General features: G+C 40.2%; 2 protein-coding genes across 4 annotated transcripts in view; both read right to left on the minus strand.

The window, feature by feature from the left end:
- Positions 1–4558: 4558 nt before the first annotated feature.
- The window catches only part of SPATA6L (spermatogenesis associated 6 like), a 77366-nt gene continuing 61022 nt past the window's right edge, over positions 4559–20902 (minus strand). For 2 of the 3 annotated variants that reach the window (XM_057498635.1, XM_057498632.1), the window contains 2 exons: positions 9866–9959; positions 4559–4775 (listed from right to left, as the gene is read on the minus strand). In XM_057498635.1, coding sequence (XP_057354618.1) covers positions 9898–9959 — 62 coding nt within the window. In that variant the 3' untranslated portion in view covers positions 4559–4775; positions 9866–9897. The remainder of the gene's footprint in view (positions 4776–9865; positions 9960–20902) is intronic. The other variant, XM_057498631.1, reaches the window with a different exon arrangement.
- Positions 14489–17099, minus strand: LOC118933733 (actin-related protein 2). Its single transcript, XM_057498638.1, has one exon. The coding sequence runs from the start codon at positions 17018–17020 to the stop codon at positions 15836–15838; it is 1185 nt and encodes a 394-aa protein (XP_057354621.1). The 5' UTR covers positions 17021–17099; the 3' UTR covers positions 14489–15835.

The raw sequence follows: 20902 nt of genomic DNA on the forward strand, positions 1-20902 counted from the left end.
ACATATTTCACTCTAAGTCAATACCAAATTTCATATTATTAAATAAGAGTCCAGACTGGTGACTGTGGGCAAGATTCAACTTCAGAGCAATGTTATGTGGCCATAGAGCCTTCTGTCACTATAGAGGCAAATTTGAAGAATTTGAATTCCTTGCAGGAGGTAGAGGGGATGAAGTTACACTGTCTATTTCACCCTAGTCTCTGTTACTCACCATTATTTCAAACCCCACTGTTTGTGATAGTCATAAATCCTGCCTGGTCCTGAAAGCATTGGGGTTTGTGTCATCTTTTGAAAGTCACACTTGAAATATCTCACTGCCTTAGTAAGTCCAGAGACTCCAGGAGGGCATAGGTTGTAACATACACATGCCACAGGGCACGGTACAACACTGAACACATAGTAGGAGCTTAATAAATACAAATTGAATGATTCTATGCAAGGCTATGGAATCAATTCAGTTAACTGTCAGGGCTGGGAGACTGCATGACTCAGTGAACAAAGGATGCCATCGTTCGCCTGTGTTGAACTTCCCTATGCACTGACAAATGAGCTTTCATGATGAGGAGCTCTCACCAGGAATCCAGCAATGACATCTATTACACACAGTCTGTTCCTGGAAGTCACCCCACTAGGTAGGTGTGATAATTATCTCAGTTCAAGATAACAATTTCAGTGTCAGTTCCTGGAGGAAAAGGAACAGGGATATTTATTTTGGGGCTGGAGGGGTTGGTTTCCTAAAAATACTATTACAAACATAATATTCCAATGAAAGGACCTTAGAGCAGAAAGCATCTCTTGTTGGCCTAAACAAGAAGTGGTTAACCTCATTCCAACTTTTGTCAAGAGACCTTAGTTGCCCTGTCTTTCTACTGAAATGCTCTGAGTTTATTTTTTTTCAAACCCCTTAGGTTGCATTATCCAGCATGCATCAGCCTCAGGGACAATCAGGAGACAACTAAGGGGTGGCAGAAAGTAGTAGAAAGAACATGAAATTTGCAGACAAGATAGACCAATGTGTGGAAATTGACTTTGATACTCACCAGCTTTTCTGAGCTTCAGTGTCCTTAGCAAAAACAAAAAGGGGGGTGGGGGGAATGCTTTGCTCAAATAATTAAATGGGATGAGAATAATAACAGCTGATGCTGACTGAGTGCTTATTTTGTGCCAGGCACTGATTTAAAGTGCTTTAAATGTGTTAGCTCATTTACTTATGACATTATTAAGTAGAAACTATTATTGCCTCCATTTCACACAGAAGGACACTGAGGCACAAAGAGGTTCTTATCTGCAAGGTCACTCAGCCAGGAAGTGGCAAAATCAGGATTCAAATCTATGTGCTCTCACTCCCCAGCCCTCAGTCTTAATACCTACACTATTCTTCCCTTGGCAAGCACTTCATCCAGCACCGGGCAAACTGGGGTGCTAAACAAAGGAATAAAAAACCAAGAGAAAAAGATGAGACAGGAAAAATGAAAAACACTTTACTCCATTTCTATACTGGGGTTCATGGTCTCCCAAAGTTAGAATGGCAAGATCTTTAAAAGCTGTGGCTCTCCTAAGCCCCACGTTACCCTTGTCCTGGCCTCCCCTGTGGAAGAGCCTAGGATAAATCACCCTGCACCCATTCAGGCCAAGCAGAACGTGCAGTAACATACCTCGGCTGGTTGAAAAGTAGCTCCAACCAATCACAAAGCAAAGGCCTGAGACCCCCACATGTATTTTGACCCTCTTACCTTAGAGCAGACTCTCTGCCTTGCCAGAAGTCTTCTTGTCCCTCCTCATTATCAGGTCCTGATCCTGGTGACTCAGCAGCCTAGAAGTCCCCAAAGCTCCTTCACCATTCCCGAGGCAGGCCACGGTGGCCCTCAGGGCTGCTGTCTGAGCTCCTGGTGTCAAGATGAAGATTAGCTCCCCACCCCGTACAACCCTCCCACCTACAAAGCCAGCCATGCACCGTGCAGTATTCTGTCTGTCCTATTGGCCTGCACGACCTTGAAAAAGAAGCAAAGCTGTGGTCACCACAGAGCCACAAAGAGCAAATGAGCCCAGAAGGTGATTATTCTGGGTAGGTGAGGAGGGTTGACATTATTCCCTTGGGGGCCGTGGGATAGTTTACAGATAAGAAAAACATATAGGAGTGTGGGAGGACCACTCTACAAGATACAGCATCCCAAGGGGAAATTTTCAGACTGGGAGCTCCTCACTCTGTTGAAGAGATTCCACCAACCCAGCCATCTGCACCACAGAAAAGTTCCTGTCCTAGGCATGACCCTGTATTTGCCAAATTGCCTAGTTCTGAAGGGAAAACTAAGCATGGGCTCTTTCCTCTGACAAGCAAAGTAACTGTTGCTGCCCCTAGACCCTGGGTGGAGCAGCCAGTGGGAGCAGACTGGAGGGGCCAGAGGGCTGCAGCTCTTCTCACTGAGAGCAGGGTTCCCGGCACAGGGGAGGAGGGGAAGGGGCCCTCTCCAAGACCTGCACGTCCCCAAGGATTGCTGGGGTGGGTCAGCTATTCAGGAAAGGATAGCAGTCCCATCAAGTGGCGCCAGTAAATTCACTGGTCCCACATGGACTAGAGGGCATGGCCTTTCCTTGGGCTGCCCTCAAAGAGGCCCGAGGGCTCCTTTAATGGAGTTGAGGAGAGTCATGGCTATTATTAGGAGTGGCCAGGCATTCAGGCGCTACACTGTACTTACACATATAACCCATCAATCCCCTCCAATTATACACTTAAAATCAAGCATCTTTTTTAATGCTATAAACATAACATGTACACCCTCAGTTTTTACATCGTTTTTATAACTCAGGCTTCAACAAACTCCCAGGAGCCTCTGCAGACCCAAAACTCAAGACATGCTCATTAAAGCAAGGTCCAGGTTTTGATGGCTCTGCAACTAAGGAAGTCCACTGAAGCACTTGCACCTGAAGCAAGACAAGTGGGAATTTGTATTATGTGTAATGACACAGATCTTCCTGAAGTAATCTGAACCCCAAGAGGTCACAAAATCATTCACATTATTGTATACTCCAAAAGCAAAATACCTCAACTGCAATCCTAGCCCCAATGATTCCTCAAAAGTGAAATCGTTCCTTGAGAAATAAAAAGGTAAAATAGGAAGAATTTAAACAATAGAATAAGCAGATCAGAAAGTAACAAAAAGGCAGATTGATTTGTGAAAGAAAAAAAAAACTTTAAGAATGGGAATTTCAGATCTTAACCCTAAATTGAATTGAGTTATGCTCACACCGTTTAAAAAAAACTGTACAGTGAATGCCACAGTGTATATCTGAGAATAAATGACATAGGATGCTAATTCAATAGAACTTATTTCCTTCAGCTGCTTATATCCTTCTTTATAAGTGGCCCTTTTCTGAAAATTAAACCATAGTCTTCATGTAATACAGGTTTTTTTTGGTTAACTACTTAGATGTCAAAAATAACAAATTGATGACTATAGTTTCAGACACACCAAGAACATATAAGCAGGTATAATTTAAGCATGTTGTTGATTTTCCAAATGTGGAGTGCTTGTTGTAATATATCCCTTTATTTGGCTGAAATTCTGAGGAAAGGATAAATTAGTTTTATTTCACTGTTTTTGTTTTTGGAGGCTCTCCTAATTTACCTAACGAACCAATTCTTGTGGTCATAATGAGAAAGGAAAAGATTCTCACTGAATCTTGTACAAACTAAAAGAGTTTTAGGGTAAAGTAGAAGAAAATGCGCAGGTTATAGAAGACAGTGGTTTCCGGTCTCAGGCCCCCTCTTCTCTGGGTCTGTACCCAGAAAGATAAATGCTCCCCTAGTCCCACTTCATCCCATCCCCAACCTCTTTATACTCCCACTAACAGTGTAAGCATTACATAAAGGCACCCTTCTACCTAATTTTAAGTCCAGTTTTGGCAGTCATATTTGCAAAGCCTATTTACTTAAAGTCTTTGTTTCAGAGATATATTTGAGGAAGGTTTTGCTCATATAAATTTATTAAGAATTGCTGGAAAAGAAAGAAGGGGTAGGTGACAGAAGGAGTAGTTTGAACTGCAGTTCAAATAAATTAGCCTCCTCTTACAAACGGATCATAAAAATTGAACTTTGAAGCGAGATCTGAGTTCTCAGATCTGATGCCCCCTCTTCCTAGATTTTCAGTGAACTTCATGTAAACCAAGCTTAATAATAAAAAACAGGTTTACCAAAGAGAGAAAATCAGGTTGACAGTTTTTCCTGAGAGATTTATGAGTTATTCCTCTAAATAACAGCTTTCTCTGGCTCACATAAAATTTAAGTTGATTTAGAATGAAAAAAAGAAAGAAAGAAGCAGAGGTGACAGGATGAGGAATGATGAGGAAGGAAGAAAATAAAAACAGAACTTTTCAAGAACTCATCCACTGCTAAAAAAGAGGAACACCTAAAAGGTATCTTGACATTTTCAGTAGAATTCTAAGAAGTGCTTTCCTAATGAAAAAGCACCTGCCACCCAACTATTGGTATTTTCTATTTCAAACTCAAAACAAACACACAAACATATTAAAACACAAATTTTCCACCTTGACAAGAAAATATGAGCCCCAAACAGCAAACACTTTAATCAACGACTCTTACCTGGGTACAAAGGACTAATGCAGGCTTTTGTTTAAAGGGGGGCTAGACACTGGTGATTAGATACACGAAATAAAAATTGCTTTTTAGGATACGTCTGCTGACTCCTCTTAGGGTGTGCCGGCGACCTGATGAGTGAGTTCTTCACGATGTTCCTCCAGCTTCCATTCAGTTTCCCCTGTGAAATTGAAACTTCACGTACAAATGCGGCACTGAGAGAGAGGCAAACAACCAATACTCCCATGGAGAGGACGACGGCTTCACTCCGAACTGACCTTGGCATGAAGCTCTACCTTGACATCACTTGGCCTCCAGCCCCTTCTCCTACTATGCCAGGGCAGAGGAAGGCATTATGAGATTAGCATGGCAAAGCAGCTATGTGGCAGGCAGATTACCTGACCTCTTATATAAATTCAGGATGATGATAAGCCGAGTATCTACTCATTCATGTTATTTTGAGTAGTACAGTCCTTGGCACACAGAAAATGTGCAGTAACTGCTATGCATTATTGAGCTGAACTGTTAAACATGTTCCAATCAATTCTATTCTATGGAGCAATTGTATTTGAGCATGGTGGGGAGGGTCAGTATATGATCAGGGGGTATTTCAAGTCTCCCATCTTCAAGGCACTCACAGCCTACCTCAGAGATTCTCAAGTCTAAAAGTGCATCAGAATATTCTGAAGAACCTTCATATAAACATTGATACCAGATACTGCCCTCAGAGATTCCAGGTAAACTGTTCTGGAGCGCGACCCAAACATCAGTATTATCCACAGGCCCTCAGGTGATTCCAACGCTCAGTGAGAGAATTTGTCCTGTGATTCGGGTACACAGTCACTGCCTGTGCGGTCTACTGGACTCTGACAGGACCAGGAGCTCTTAGGATGGAGGGAGGTGCATTGTTATCCATTGAGTCAATCCCTACAAGCTACCAAATGACAAATCCTTCAGAAGCTAGTGACCAAATCAGACAGGGAGGACCCCCAAGGTCAGAGCTGGGCAACTGGAGGCTGGTTTGCTTTTTGCTTTGGTTGTAACAGAGCTGAAAGGGCCCCTATGAAAAGTAAAATTGTTCCTGCTTGCCCAGTGGAGATAGGTGAGGTTGGAAGCCATGCCAGCCACTATCTCAGAAGCTGGAGGCCTAATAAGCTATGACAGAATCAAAGACTAGCATTTTAATTAATTTTTATCCTTTTTTCCTTTTCGTGGCTTATCTCCTTTTCATTATTCTTTAATTTTAGAAAAGTTTTGTGCTACAATTCCTACCTGTGTCTCAACTCCTTGCTCACCCTCTGGTTGGGAGCACAGCAAATGGACGAGCTGCTGCTGCAGGCCAGCCACGGTGGCAGAAGCTGGGGTCCCAGGGAGCTGCTCCAGAAATGGAACACTCAGTGGGCAAGGGTTAGTGCCACTGGTCAGTCTCCCTTCTGTTCACAGAGACCTCCCTTCCAGTCCTCTGCCCCCTTCTCAGGAGGGTTTTCCTAAGGAAAACCAACTATAATACAAGGCTGAAGGAATGAAGCACTATGTGGAGAAGCAGAAGGCAGAGGGCCTGAGGCTGCTGAGGGACCAGCAGTCTCATGGAAGAGGGTGTTGGAGGTGGGATCTCAGTGAGCGCGCACTAGCAGGGGTGACTGGCTCACACACTTGCCAAGAACGTGACACAGAAGCAGTCACGCCTTCCAAGAGAACTAGGGATCATCTGTTTCGGGATTTATGGTGTGTGTGTGTTTGTTTTTATGGGAGTTCTTTTGTGGCAAAATCCACACAACATAAAATTCACCATTTTAAAGTGTATACGGTGTAATCTGTTTTGTACCAAAAGTGCCAAGTCCAGAATACAGAGAAATAGATGACTCTAACCCCTTCTACCCATTTCTTCCACCCATTCTGTTTTCAGATAGCTGGACTCATTGTTTTTGGTCCAAGAATCCCTGACCTTTATCTGGTAAAAATATACTTTTCATTTCCCTGTATCTTGAGAGCAATAGGAAACCAGGAGGGAAAGCTGACCAACAGTGACAGAGCCAAAACGGAGGAGGGAAAGGGCCAAAACTGGTGCGATGGGCAGGAGAGTCCTTGCAAAAGGCAGGGCAGGGACACGAACTGGAAACCCACTGCTCCTCCTGGGGACTGTCTTCCCGACCCATCAGGGTGACTCTGTGTCCCATTTTACATCTTGCTTGTTTGGATCTTCCCTGGATTCACTGAGATATTAAGCCTAATAAATGCTCTGTTTTAAGATGAGTCAAGGTCACCTGTGTTGTTTCTTTTTTTTACAACCATGAAAATTTTCACTAACACAGCCCTCCAAGACCCCCACCTCACCAGGAATCCATGGCCCAAGGAGTAGAATTGGGGAGTGGATGGTATGAAGAACTTCCAGAGAAGCATATTCTAAACCACTGGATGGACTTGTGTTATGAAGGAAACCCATTTTCTAAGATTATCTACTTTTCTTCTTTTTCTTTTTACTTACCTTCTCTCTAGCCCCTCATGCCAATGTCACACATCACCTGGTTCAGGGCTTTATGTAACTCGATGCTACCCATGTTGAAATTCAGTACAATTTGGCATTTGGTAATTATGTGTGCCATGTTCCTTAAGTGGTAATTATGTGAGCCATGTTCCAAATAACCACCTAATAAATGCCCAGATGACTATTTTGGCAACCAGAGATGAAGTGGCCCAGAATTCATCCTTTAATCTACCAAGCAGAACGTCCTAAGGTAGAAGCCTGCAAAATGGGCAATTACTGAGCTGTTCTCCACATTCCTCAGTGCTGAAGGCGGGGAGTCCTGGCCAGCCCAAGGGCAAGGCAACCTGCGCCCGAGAGCATAAATAACCCTCACACTAGACTTTCAGGAACCCGACTGCAGCAAAGAGCTGACATGTCATCCCACACTTCTTTACTGTTTAAAAATATTCACAATTATTTTAATGTTGCTAGACTGAGAGACTACATAATATACCATAGGATCCTCACAGGTGGCATTCAAGGACAATGTCCACAAACCCTGCTTGAGTTCCAAAGGGCTCTGCTCTTTCTCCCCAGAGTTCTCCTGTCACGCATTCTAGGTTTGGAGAAGGAACAGAATGTTAAAAGCATGGTTTCTGGACTCAGGCTACCCAGGTGTACATTCCTAGCTTTCCCTTCTCTGGCCATGTGAGCAAGGCACCTAACTGCCCCATGCCTCAGTTTTCCTATCTGTAAAATGGAACTGATGATAATACCTCCTTCATAGGGTTGTTGTGAGAATTAAGTATTAACTTATTTAATACACATGAAGTATCTGGGCCAGTTTCTGATACTCAGCAGTACTTAATAAGAAATAACTATTATTATTCTGAGCTGGGTAGGAAGGGAAAAGAAGAAAATACCTGAGAAATGATGACATTCCCACAATGTGGCCAACCACTTACCACATGTCTGAATTCTAGAGTTGCCTAGTCACTTCATTAAACATTCACTCATTAAAAATATTTACTGAGCACCAACCACAGTGGAAGATTATCTGATGCAAGGATGGTTGCAGGGTGGTACGGGAGTTAGGTCTTGTTCAGGGCACATGCCTTGCATATGCAGTTGACTTAGCACTTGAGTTAAATGGGATTCCACGGTAGTAGGCCAAGTGCTGGCTATAAAACAGTGAGCAAGGGAGACAGAGTCCCTGACCTCAGGAAAGTTTTTCATTCAAGAAGAAGGGACAGACTTTAAACAATCAACCCATATAAAAATATAACAAACTGTGTCATACTTAATGAAAGAAAAGTGTAGGGTGTTAAAAGGGTATACCTTAGGGGGAAGGGAGTGTCATGAAACCTGAGGATAAATGGAAGTGACCCAAGCATGGTCAGGAAGGAAAGACAGAGCCAAGACGTGCAAAGGCCCCACATAAGGAAAGAGCTTGTGTTCAAGAAGCTGAAAGAGGGCCCACAAGATAATGAGAGATGGGGGACCCACACATGTGCTGACATTATTATACTATGTGAAGGAAGAATGTGGTTCTTAGATCTCCATGTCCCCTGTCCATGACATTTCCTAGTTACCTCATATTGACAGCAGGAAACTGAAATTATGTTAGCAAACAAGATAAGAAGCATAAGCTGCTTACTTAGATAAGAGAGCAGCTTAAAAATATCTCTGTTCAGGCACTGGGTATTTCTTCAAAGGGTAGCTTGGACTATAAAGGATATAATTTACTTCAGAGACAGAATCTTCCTTTAACAAAAACAAATCCAGCCATTACATTACTCATAATGTAATTCAGCTCAATGATAACTGGATATAAGTTTGCATTTATGAAGTCTATGCATCCCACGTATGCCACATATGTGGTGTTCACTATATGTGTGTGCATAGATACCCTTCCTTTCTTCTCTCTTTTTCCCTCCTTCCTCCCTCTCCCTCCCACTATGTCTCTTTCTCTCTTCCTTCTTTTCTTTTCATACTTTAAAGAGATTCTCTTACTTGAAAAGATTGGGAATTAACAAAGCAAAGCCAATGACTTTGTCAAGAGGAAGTAAGTAATTCACTACCCCCTACAGTTAGAGTAATGAATTCATACATGTCATCCTATAAATTTAGGATATGCCAGTATTTACATAAGATGATCAATTCAACTACAACATGGTAATGATTGAATCAAACCAGTGGGAACAGCTCTGTTCAAATCTGTTGTTTGAATTCTTGCAAAATGGTGACAGGTCCCTTAGCTAATGGCTGTATATCAGCAGTAGACAAAGTACTGGGGTAGCTATCTAAAGATCAGAAACACTCCCCACACCCATAAAAGTCAAACAGCCTAAACATCTTATTAACTTGTAGGAAACTTCCTTTATTCCTGTGGCCTTACGCAGACTACACGCACTGCCGTGAATTCTTCCCTGGACTGGGATGCCTGAGCACTGTGGAAGGGACTGTGCTTCAGGCCAGTTAGGCTCTCTTCTCTCATCCTTTGAAAGGACCATGTTTGCTCTCACTGCAGGCCCTCTGCTTGATGCATGCCGTGCTCCAAATTAGCTACCACTCATTGCTCAAATCAAAGTTCCACTGTCTCTTGCTCAGGGAAGCCTGGCTAACTCCCAACCAAGTCAAATACCCCCTTTCATACACTCTCAGGACACCATGTACCCTCCTTGATAAGCATCACAAATGTATTTCTGTGGTTACTAGATTAATGTCTGTCTCACCACGATAGACTGTAAGTCCCAGGTACCATATTATTTGGTCAGCAAAGATTTAGTTTTATCAGAAGGTCTAACCTTGTTTAAGTGTTGCTGGGCTCTGTAGGATGTCAGAAGTCTGCATACCCTTTCGTGGATCTTCTTCCATGTGGACTGGGAACTACGATAGAAGCTGTTCAACACATGAAACAGGGTGTAGTATTATGAACTACTAAAAAGGATAGTGAAAGTACAGTACAGTGTGGGTTGATAGTTACAAGTTAATAGTAAGAAAAAAGCAGCAACATGCAAAATAGCATACATAGTGTGGTTTCAATGTCTTTAGTAAACCTATGCATAAGAAACACATTGGGGAATAAAAACAACCGAGATGTTGAGAATGCTTTGCATTTTGATGTGTGGCTATGATTGATTCTTTCCTTCTTTGTACTTTAGTGCATATTTCGGATGTTTCTCTAAAGAACCAATCCTGTTTTTATATTTAAAAACAACCCAAAAACGTTTGATACAAAATTTAATCCCAATTATTTTCCACCATGAGGATTTTATTTTTTATTTCATTCACTTAGGCCACCCAGACCCAAACTTAACCACAGGTCTTACAGTGTCAACAGTTCCTCACACATGAAGCATTTTCTCTCTTCCACAGCCATTTGTTGATGCTGCTCCCACTGCCACCCAAGCACCCAACTCCCACCTACCCTACAGAGCTCAGGTCAGTGATTGACTTTTCAGGAAGATCCTTCCTAAGTCCCCACTTAGAGAGAAAGTCAGCATCCCTATTTAGGCGCTTGGAGTCCATTTACCCCTCATTCATAGCCACTTCCCCTGATGGACATTTTGTCATTATTTGGTTAATATTTTTGTCTATCCCTACACTGAAATTGGGACTTAGACTCTGAGGTTAATAGTTCATCCCAGGTTCTCATAGGTATTTAACAACTATTTCTTCAGTGACTGAATTCATCCATCCATTCATTTATTTTCAGGAGGGGAATGGGTACCAGTTCCTAAACTCTAAGGCAGAATTAGCAATTTGATTATGAAAAGCACAGATACTGTTTTCTAAAATGCCTAAAGAATTTTAGCAATTTGGATAAAATTACTCTCCTTAATTAATGTACAATAAACATTGGAAATGACAGGAACATTTGGGAATCAACCCAGTTGTTATTATGGCCCGAACACTAATTATCCCCTGTGTGGTTACAGCTCTCCCTGTAACAGGCATGTACCACTGGTTTCCAGGGAGACAAGGCCAAGACCATGACTGGGTTTATCCAATCCACTACCACCTCAGCCAACGAGAGCACCACCTAAAACACTGTCCGTGTGTAAGAATACACCAGGCACATCACTTCTGTACACCTCCAAGAATTTTTAAGAGAAGGAATGGAAATATTTTGAAACCATAAATAAAGCTTTTAAAAATAGCAATCAGCTGAACACTGTAAATGCTTTTTCATAGATCTTGAGGAACCAGTGCCACACAATTACTACATTTGTTACCATTATTATTATACACAATAACTTCATTTGAAGCTCTGTGAGACTGCTGAGTCAGCAGGCAGGCGCATCATGCGCCATTATTATCACCTTCTCGTGCAGAGGGAGAGTGAAGATGCGTGCTGAAGGGCAGGGATGCTATCTAAATGGCAGACAGGGAACAGCCTCAAGAGTGTTCCCCCCTCCTTTGGGACTACCCTTTCACCATACTAGTTAGAAGGGTTTTCCACATCACCTTTGGGATTATCCTTCTCCATACTACTAGTTGAAAAGTGTTTTGGACTGATTCTCCCTCCAAAAACTTTTTTATTAAGGTATCAATGATAGACACTCTTATGAAGGTTTCACATGAAAAACATTGTGGTTCCTACATTCACCCATATTATCAATTCCCCCCATACCCCGCTGAAGTCACTGTTGATCAGCATAGTAAGATGCCGAAGAGTCACTACTTATCTTCTCTGTGCTACACTGTCTTCCCTGAGACCCACCCCCCACATCATGTGTACCATTCATAATGCTCCTCAATCCCCTTCTCCCTCCCTCCCCACCCACCCTCCCCCACCCCTCCCCTTTGGTAACCGCTAGTCCCTTCTTGGAGTCTGTGAGTCTGCTGCTGTTTTGTTCCTTCAGTTTTCCTTTGCTGTTATGCTCCACAAATGAGGGAAATCATTTGGTATTTGTCTTTCTCCACCTAGCTTATTTCACTGAGCATAATACCCTCTAGATCCATCTATGTTCTTGCAAATAGTCAGATTTGTTTTCTTCTTATGACTGAATAATACTCCATTGTGTATATGTACCACATCTTCTTTATCCATTCATCTATTGATGGACATTTAGGTTGCTTCCATATCTTGGCTATTGTAAATACTGCTGCAATAAACATAGGGGTGCATGTGTCTTTTTGAATATGAGATCTGTTTCCACTGGGTAACTTTCTAGGAGAAGAATTCCTGGGTCAAATGGTATTTCTATTTTTAGTGTTTTGAGGAATGTCCATATTGCTTTACACAATGAACTAATTTACATTCCCACTAGCAGTGTAGGACAGTTCCCCTTTCTCTGCATCCTCGCCAGCATTTGTTGTACCTTGTCTTTTGGATGTTGGCCATCCTTACTGGTGTGAAGTGATATCTCATTGTGGTTTTCATTTGCATTTCCCTGATAACTAGTGATGAGGAGCATGTTTTCACATGCCTGTTGGTCATCTGAATTTCTTCTTGGGACAAGTTCAGATCCTCTGTCCATTTTTTAATAGGGTTATTTACTTTTTGGGTGTTGAGGCATGTGAATTCTTTATAATTTTGGATGTTAGCCCCTTGTTGGGTATGTCATTTAAAATATATTCTCCCATACTGCAGGATGCCTTTTTGTTCTACTGATGGTGTCCTTTGCTGTACAGAAGCTTTTTAGTTTGGTATACTCTCATTTGTTCATTTTTGCTTTTGTTTCCCTTGCCTGAGCAGATGTGTTCAGAAAAAAGTTGCTCATGTTTATACTCAAGAGATTTTTGCCTATGTTTTCTTCTAAGAGTTCTATGGTTTCATGACTTACATTCAGGTCTTTGATCCATTTTTAGTTTACTTTTCTGTATGGAGTTAGACAATAATCCAGTTTCATTCTCTTATGTGTAGCTGTCCAGTTTTGTCAACACCAGTTGTTGAAGAGGCTGTCATTTCCCCATTCTATATCCATGGCTCCTTTATCATATATTAACTGACCATATATGCTTGGGTTTATATTTGGGCACTCGGATATTATTTTCCATTGATTTATGGGTCTGTTCTTGTGCCAATACCAAATTGTCTTGATTACTGTGGCTTTGTAGTACAGCTTGAAGTCAGGGAGTGTAATCCCCCCAGCTTTATTCTTCCTTCTCAGGATTGCTTTGGCTATTCAGGGTCTTATGTGGTTATATATGAATTTTAGAACTATTTGCTCTAGTTCACTGAAGAATGTCATTGGTATTTTGATAGGGATTGCATTGAATCTGTAGATTGCTTTAGGCAGGATGGCCATTTTTTTTTTTTTTTACTTTGAAAAATCTGATTTTATTTTCTGAATCAAAAAGTGTATTCATGTTAAATTTAGAAGTTTTGACTTTCCATTGATCTCTCAAAATATTTTCCCAATAGTGTTACCAGTGCTCAGAACTGTGTTAAAGTTAACATCCAATACCATATTTTAAAGAAAGAAGTTTAATGTAGGACCTAGATCTAAAAGGCCCTTCTCAAAGGTCAAGGCATTGGTAATTTTAATTTAAAAAGAAAAGGACTTTAATCATTATTGGAAATTTAAATGACAATGGTTTTCAGGAGCTATAAATCAAATCTCAATTTTAAGACAGAGCAAATTTTCATTTCTGACAGACTCATACCTGACAACTCCAATTAGACATAATATTCCCATGCCCCTAAAATTAAATACAGTATTTCAAATTGGAAAAAGGAAATTATAAAATGGACTTTTAAAATTATACTCTCTCTATATATAAACACACCATTTTAACTGTTGTTTGCTAGCAGAATTATGAAATTAAAATCAAATTCTACCTCTTCCAAGGGACAATCATAAATGCTCTTTCGTTGTTTTATTTAAGAAACCATCCATACTTTGTTGCTTTCTATCCCGTATTTTAAAATCATGACCAAAGGCCAAGAGTCAATCCATTTACCTGAAATAAATAGCTAGTAGGTACTGGTCCTACCTTTGTGTCCTTTAACAAGTCCCATACTCAGGAGGCTGGGGGAATTTACAAGAACATGAGTTAGGAACACTTTAGATTTTCAAAGTGACTCTGACATCCATGTCCGTAGACGTTATTCAGAGGCTATTCATGTGCACTGAAGCATGTCCAGCATGCAGGCAAACTTCTTTCATTTGTTCAAATTGAGGTAAAACAGACAAAAAATACTTAATATTAACAGAAGCTGCACAGTTGAAACTAAACTTTTGCTCCTTATTTCATATAAACTGACTTTCAAATTTTCTCACAAAATGGAGACTCTAAAGCCAACCATCTCTCCAATTTCAGTCACCCCACAATCTTCTTTCAAAGCCATTATTAGTAAAGAATGTTTCAAAATGAAGGAAAACTTTTCCCCCCAGAATCTACATTTGTTATTAGCATGTCATAATTACTTATTACTTTACTTTTCAAATTGAGAAAGAATTCAAGCCTGAGTGCTATTCGGTATTTTTCAGATACCAAAAAATAACAAGAGGATTCATAAATATGATTTTTGGACACAGGCAAGTCTGCTAACATTTACAAAATACCAAAAACACTTCTCTCAAGAATAAGATGGCTGAGATTTAGTAGTTATTAGTTAGTTCTTCAGTACAAATAAAATTTAAATCTTGACTGTTTTTCTGCCAACATTTTAAATAGTCAAATTTTACTCCACTTCCAGGCTTCAAATCAAAACAAACAAAAATACTAATGAAAATTACCCAACTGGCAACAAGTCCCATAGTCCAATGTTATTTTTAGCCCAACAATTATAACCCACTGCCAGTAATTATTTATTTTTATCTACTTGTTTATATTAAATAAGCACTGGTCAGTTATATAAAATAATAATTTGCAAGAATGGTACTTGGCACTGGGTTACCTTAATGTTTCTGGTATAAACAAAAGCACTTAGAAAACACCAGCTCCTAAGCACTTTTTTATCTGTAATTTGCATTTCCAAAAGCATTTTTTAAATGTTAACTTTTCAGCTGACAGATTCTAGGGAGTCTAATCCCAGCTAACATGGTTGATTTTTAAGAATAAATGAATCCCTAAGACACATGGTAATGGGTACTATACTTGCTTTCATATCATATGGGAACAGTTTCAGACAGACAAAAAGTAGAAGAAAACTTGCCAAATCAAAGTACTGTAAATAAAGTTCATCTTACGTACCCCAGAGCAGAAAAGCTCAAAAATAAAAAAAATCAAAAGACCACCCCTCCTCCCGACACAAAACTCCACCTAAAACACTTAGTTCTGAGCCTAACCTTTTCCTAAAACGTTAATCCCAGAAGCTTTAAGGTACTTAAAGCTGTGCAGTAACTGTAGAAAGCACCACGCTACAGAGGAAATGTCATGTAGGGTTTAGCCGCTGCCCACCCACCCCTTACCACCCCCAACTCTAGTAATATGTAAAAGCTCCTATTAAAGTTTTTCTTATGCTAATAGAGGCATACCACCTAGGGTGCTAAAAACTAAAACAAGCAGCATTAGAGCAGTAAAGTGAAAATAGGAAGCCTACAGGAACGAGCTGAACACCTACTTAGAAGAAACAAAGCAGCAGACGTGACCCTTCGCCCTCTCATTGTGTTTGTAGGGAAGTGCTGAATTAAACGGTCAGATTTACCCACATTAACAAAAATTTAACAAAGCTTCCCCAAGACACCAGAATAAAACCTGACCTTTCCAGTCAAAGAGCACAGAGAGGCCTTTTCCATGTTAGGGAGTTGAATGAGTTCAAAGATGGGCAATAAAGGAAAAAAAGAAAGCATTAGGGGTGGAATGGGAACAAGCTTTGGAGTTTATCGAACAGTCACACCAAGTTTCTCCAGCACACGAACACCCTTTTCTTGGTATTCCTGTCGGGTCATCCAGAAGTTGTCTTTGTCTTTCATGATATCTGCTAGAACTGCACCTCCCAGGAACACCATGTGCTTTCTGCGCGGTGGATCTTCAATGCGGATCTTAAATTTAGAAAGTTTTTCCACATCTCCCTTTAAAACTCGTTCTAAGTAAAGCTGTTTAAGTTCTCGTTCCAACCGTGATGGCAACCCAGGGTACATAGTAGACCCTCCAGAAAGCACAATGTGTTTATAGAATTCAGATCTGGTGTCAATGTCAGCTGCCTGGATTGTATTAAAAAGCAATTCAGCAACACCCACTCCCTCAACATTGATCAAGTGAGGCTGAAATAAAGCTTCTGGTGCTTCAAATCTTTCTCCCCCAACTTTGATAATGCGGCCATCTGGGAGCGTGTAAGACTCAACTAATACTGTGGTTTCTAAGGCCAGTTTCTGCTCTTGCTCAATATTATACCCCACATAACACAGTTTTTCTTTAATCATGCGAACAGTTTCAAAATCAGCAGAGTGGTTGAAGGCGTATCCTCGCAACAGAAGCAGCTTGATAAGGTACCTGGTAATATCCCTCCCAGCAATATCCAGTCTCCTGGTAAGATGAGGGAGAGAAAAGCCTTCATATACCGGGCAAATATGGGTTACACCATCTCCAGAGTCCACCACTACTCCAGTCAATAAACCTTGAGCATACAAAGTCAGAACTGCCTGGATCGCTACATAAACACCAGAAAATTGGTAAGTTTCAAACATTACCTCCACAATTTTCTCTCTGTTTTTGGTTGGGTTCATGGGAGGTTCTGTGAGTAAGATTTTACAATTTCTGGTATCTATGTTAAGTTTCTCTGGTCCAAATGTATAGTCCCACAGGTGTTTCATGTCATCCCAATTTCGCACTATGCCATTTTCCATAGGATAGTTCACTTCTAACATTGAACGTAGTTCACTTGCTTCATCACCAACCATAAGATCCTTGATTTCAATGTTTCCCACTTTGGTGGTTGATCTGATAATAGGTCTTCCAACCAAAGCTGGGAAGATGTGTTCTGGAAAATTAGAGCCTGCATATCCACACTTCACAAACCCGGTGCCGTTGTCGCACACCACCACCTTCCTGCCCTGGCTGTCCATCGTCCTCCCGGAAGAGAGACGCCGCCGCCACCACTGCCAGAAGACCTACAGCAGCCGCCGCCCGGCCCCTTCCTCTTCCTTCCTCCAGGATGGCCATTTTGACAGCATTAATTCTTCCTATCCATTAGCATGGGTTGTACTTCCATTTAGTGGTGTCTTCTTTAATTTTTCTCATGAGTGTCTTCTAGTTTTCAGGGTATAGGTCTTTCACCTCTTTGGTTAGGTTTACTCCTAGGTATTTTATTCTTTTTGATGCAATTGTGAATGGAATTGTTTTCATGATTTCTCTTTCTGCTAGTTCATCATTAGTGTATAGGAATGCAACAGATTTCTGTGTATTAATTTTGCATCCTGCAACTTTGCTGAATTCAGCTATTAGTTCTAGTAGTTTTGGGGTGGATTTTTTAGGGTTTTTTTTAATGTACAGTATCATGTCATCTGCAAACATCGAGTTTAACTTCTTCCTTACCAATCTGGATGTCTTTTATTTCCTTGTGCTGTCTGATTGCCAGGACTAGGACCTCCAGAACTATGTTGAATAAAAGTTGGGAGAGTGGGTATCCTTGTCTTGTTACCAATCTTAAAGGAAAAGCTTTCAGCTTCTCACTGTTAAGTATGACGTTGGCTGTGGAATTTTCATATATGGCCTTTATTATGTTGAGGTACTTGTCCTCTATACCCATTTTGTTAAGAGAGGTTTTATCATGAATGGACGTTGAATTTTGTCAAAGGCTTTTTCAGCATCTATGGATATGATCATGTGGTTTTTGTTCTTCTTTTTGTTGATGTGGTGGATGATGTTGATGGATTTTCTAATATTGTACCATCCTTGCATCCCTGGAATAAATCCCACTTGATCATGATGGATTATCTTTTTGATGTATTTTTGAATCTGCTTTGCTAATATTTTGTTGAGTATTTTTGCATCTATGTTCATCAGGGATATTGGTCTGTAATTTTCTTTTTTTGTGGTGTCTTTGCCTGGTTTTGGTATTAGAGTGATCTGGCCTCATAGAATGAGTTTGGAAGTATTCCCTCGTCTTTTAGATTTTGGAAAACTTTAAGGTGGAGGGGAATTAGGTCACTAAGTGTTTGATAAAATTCAGTGATGAAGCCATCTGATCCAGGGGTTTTGTTCTTAGGTAGTTTTTTTATTACCAACTCAATTTCCTTGCCAGTAATTGGTCTGTTAAGATTCCCTGTTTCTTCTTGGGTCAGTCTTGAAAGGTTGTATTTTTCTAGAAAGTTGTCCATTTCTTCTAGGTTATCCAGTTTGTTAGCTTATAATTTTTCATAGTATTCTCAATAATTCTTTCTGTGGTGTCCATAGTGATTTTTCCTTTCTCATTTCTGATTCTGTTTATGTGTTTAGACTCTTTTTTTCCTTAATAAGTCTGACTAGGAGTTTTATTTATTTTGTTAATTTTCTCAAAGAATCAGCTCCTGCTTTCATTGATTCTTTGTTTTATTCTTCTTAATTTTATTTAATTCTGCTCTGATCTCTATTACATCCCTCCTTCTACTAATTTTTGGCCTCATTTCTTCTTCTTTTCCTAGTTTCATTAATTGTGAGTTCAGACTATTCATATGGGATTTTTCTCCTTTTCTGAGGTAGGCCTGTATTGCAATATACTTTCCTCTTAGCACGGACTTTGCTGCATCCCAGATTTTGTGGTGTTGAGTTATTGTTGTCATTTGTCTCCATATATTGCTTGATCTGTTTTTATTTGGTCATTGACTCATTGACTACTTAGGAGCATGTTGTTAAGCCTCCATGTGTTTGTGGACTTTTACATTTTCTTTGCATAATTTATTTCTAGAGTCATACCTTTGTGGTCTGAGAAGCTGGTTGGTACAATTTCAATCTTTTTGAATTTACTGAGTCTCTTTTTGTGGCCTAGTATATGATCTATTCTTGAAAATATTCCATGTGCACTTGAGAAGAATGTACATCCTGCTGCTTTTGGGTAGTGTTCTATAAATGTCTGTTAGGTCCATCTGTTCTAATGTGTTGTTCAGTGTCTCTGTCTCCTTACTTATTTTCTCTCTGGTTGATCTGTCCTTTGGAGTGAGTGGAGTGTTGAAGTCTCCTAGAATGAATGCATTACATTATATTTCCCCTTTTAATTCTCTTAGTATTTGTTTCACATATGTAGGTGCTCCTATGTTGGGAGCATAGATATTTATAATGGTTATATCTTCTTGTTGGATTGAGCCCTTTATCATTATGTAATGTCCTTCTTTGTCTCTTGTTACTTTCATTGTTTTGAAGTCTACTTTGTCTGATACAAGTGCTGAAACTCCTGCTTTTTTCTCACTGTTAGTTGCATGAAATACCTTTTTTCATCCCCTCACTTTTAGTCTGTGTATATCTTTGGGTTTGAAGTGAGTCTCTTGTAGGCAGCATATAGATGGGTCCTGTTTTTTTATCCATTCAGTGACTATATCTTTTGATTGGTGCATTCAGAACACTTACATTTAGGGTGATTATCAGTAGATATGCACTTATTGCCATTGCAGGCTTTAGATTCATTGTTATCAAAGGATCAAGGGTACTTCCTTACTATCTAACAGCCTAACTTAACTCAGTACACTATTACAAACACAATCTAAAGGTTCTTTTTTTTCCTCCTTTTTCTTCCTCCTCCAATCTGTATATATTAGGTATCATAATCTGTACTCTTTGTCTATCCCTTGACTAACTTTGGGGGTCTTTGATTTAATTTTGCATTTGCTTAGTAATTAGTTGGTCTGCTTTCTTTACTGTGGTTTTATTTTCTCTGGTGGCAGCTATTTAGCCTTAGAAACACTTCCTTCTATAGCAGACCTCCAAAATACACTGTAGAGATGGTTTGTGGGAGGTAAATTCTTTTAACTTTGGCTTATCTGAAAATTGTTTAATAGCTTCTTCAAATTTAAATGATAATCTTGTTTGTTAGAGTATTCTTAGTTAAGGGCTTGTTTCATTGCATTAAATATATCACGCAGCTCTCTTCTGGCCTGTAAGGTTTCTGTTTAGAAGTCTTATGATAGCCTGATGGGTTTTCCTTTATATGTGATTTTTTTTCTCTCTCTGGCTGCTCTTAATAGTTTGTCCTTATCCTTGATCTTTGCCATTTTAGTTATTATATGTCTTGGTGTTGTCTTCCTTGGGTTCCTTGTGTGGGGAATTCTGAGCACCTCCATGGTCTGAGGCTATCTCCTTCCCCAGGTTGAGGAAGTTTTCAGCAATTATCTCCTCAAAGACATTTTCTATCCCTTTTTCTCTCTTCTTCTTCTGGTACCCCTATAATGCAAATATTTTTCCATTTGGATTGGTCACACAGTTCTATCAATATTCTTTCATTCCTATAGATCCTTTTTTCTCTCTGTACCTCAGCTTCTTTAATCCTGTTCTCTAATTTCTATTTCATTTACCATCTCCTCTACTTCATCTAATCTGCTTTTAAATCCCTCCATTGTGTGTTTCATTTCAGTATTTTTGTAGGTTTGTATCTGATTCTTGAATTCCTCCCTGAGGTCTTGAATATTTTTCTGTAGCTCTTTGAGCATGTTTATGATTTTTTTTGAAATCTGTTTCAGGAAGATTGGTAAGCTCAGTTTCACTTGGTACTCTTTCTGGTGTTTGTGGGATTTTGGTTTGAACCAGGTTCCTTTGACATTTCATATTTGTAAGTGGTGCCCTCTGGTGCCCAAAAGCTGTACTCTCTGGAGCTGCTCAGCCCCTGGAGCGATGGAGGTCGCAGGTGAATGGTGCTTGTGCCTACCAGGAGAAAATACCTCTTTCCTGCTTCCCAGCTGCATGCCTGCCTCCACTGCCAGGGCCAGTGGCCCAGCATGCTGGGAGGAGTCTCTATGCTATGCACTTGTAGCTGCTGTAGG

This window comes from Manis pentadactyla, chromosome 3 (genome assembly GCF_030020395.1).
Source record: "Manis pentadactyla isolate mManPen7 chromosome 3, mManPen7.hap1, whole genome shotgun sequence".
Classification (NCBI taxonomy): Eukaryota; Metazoa; Chordata; class Mammalia; order Pholidota; family Manidae; genus Manis; species Manis pentadactyla.

Coding starts and splice junctions, on each gene's coding strand:
- LOC118933733 (XM_057498638.1), bottom strand. CDS start 17,020: ATGGACAGCCAGGGCAGGAAGGTGGTGGTGTGCGACAACGGCACCGGG.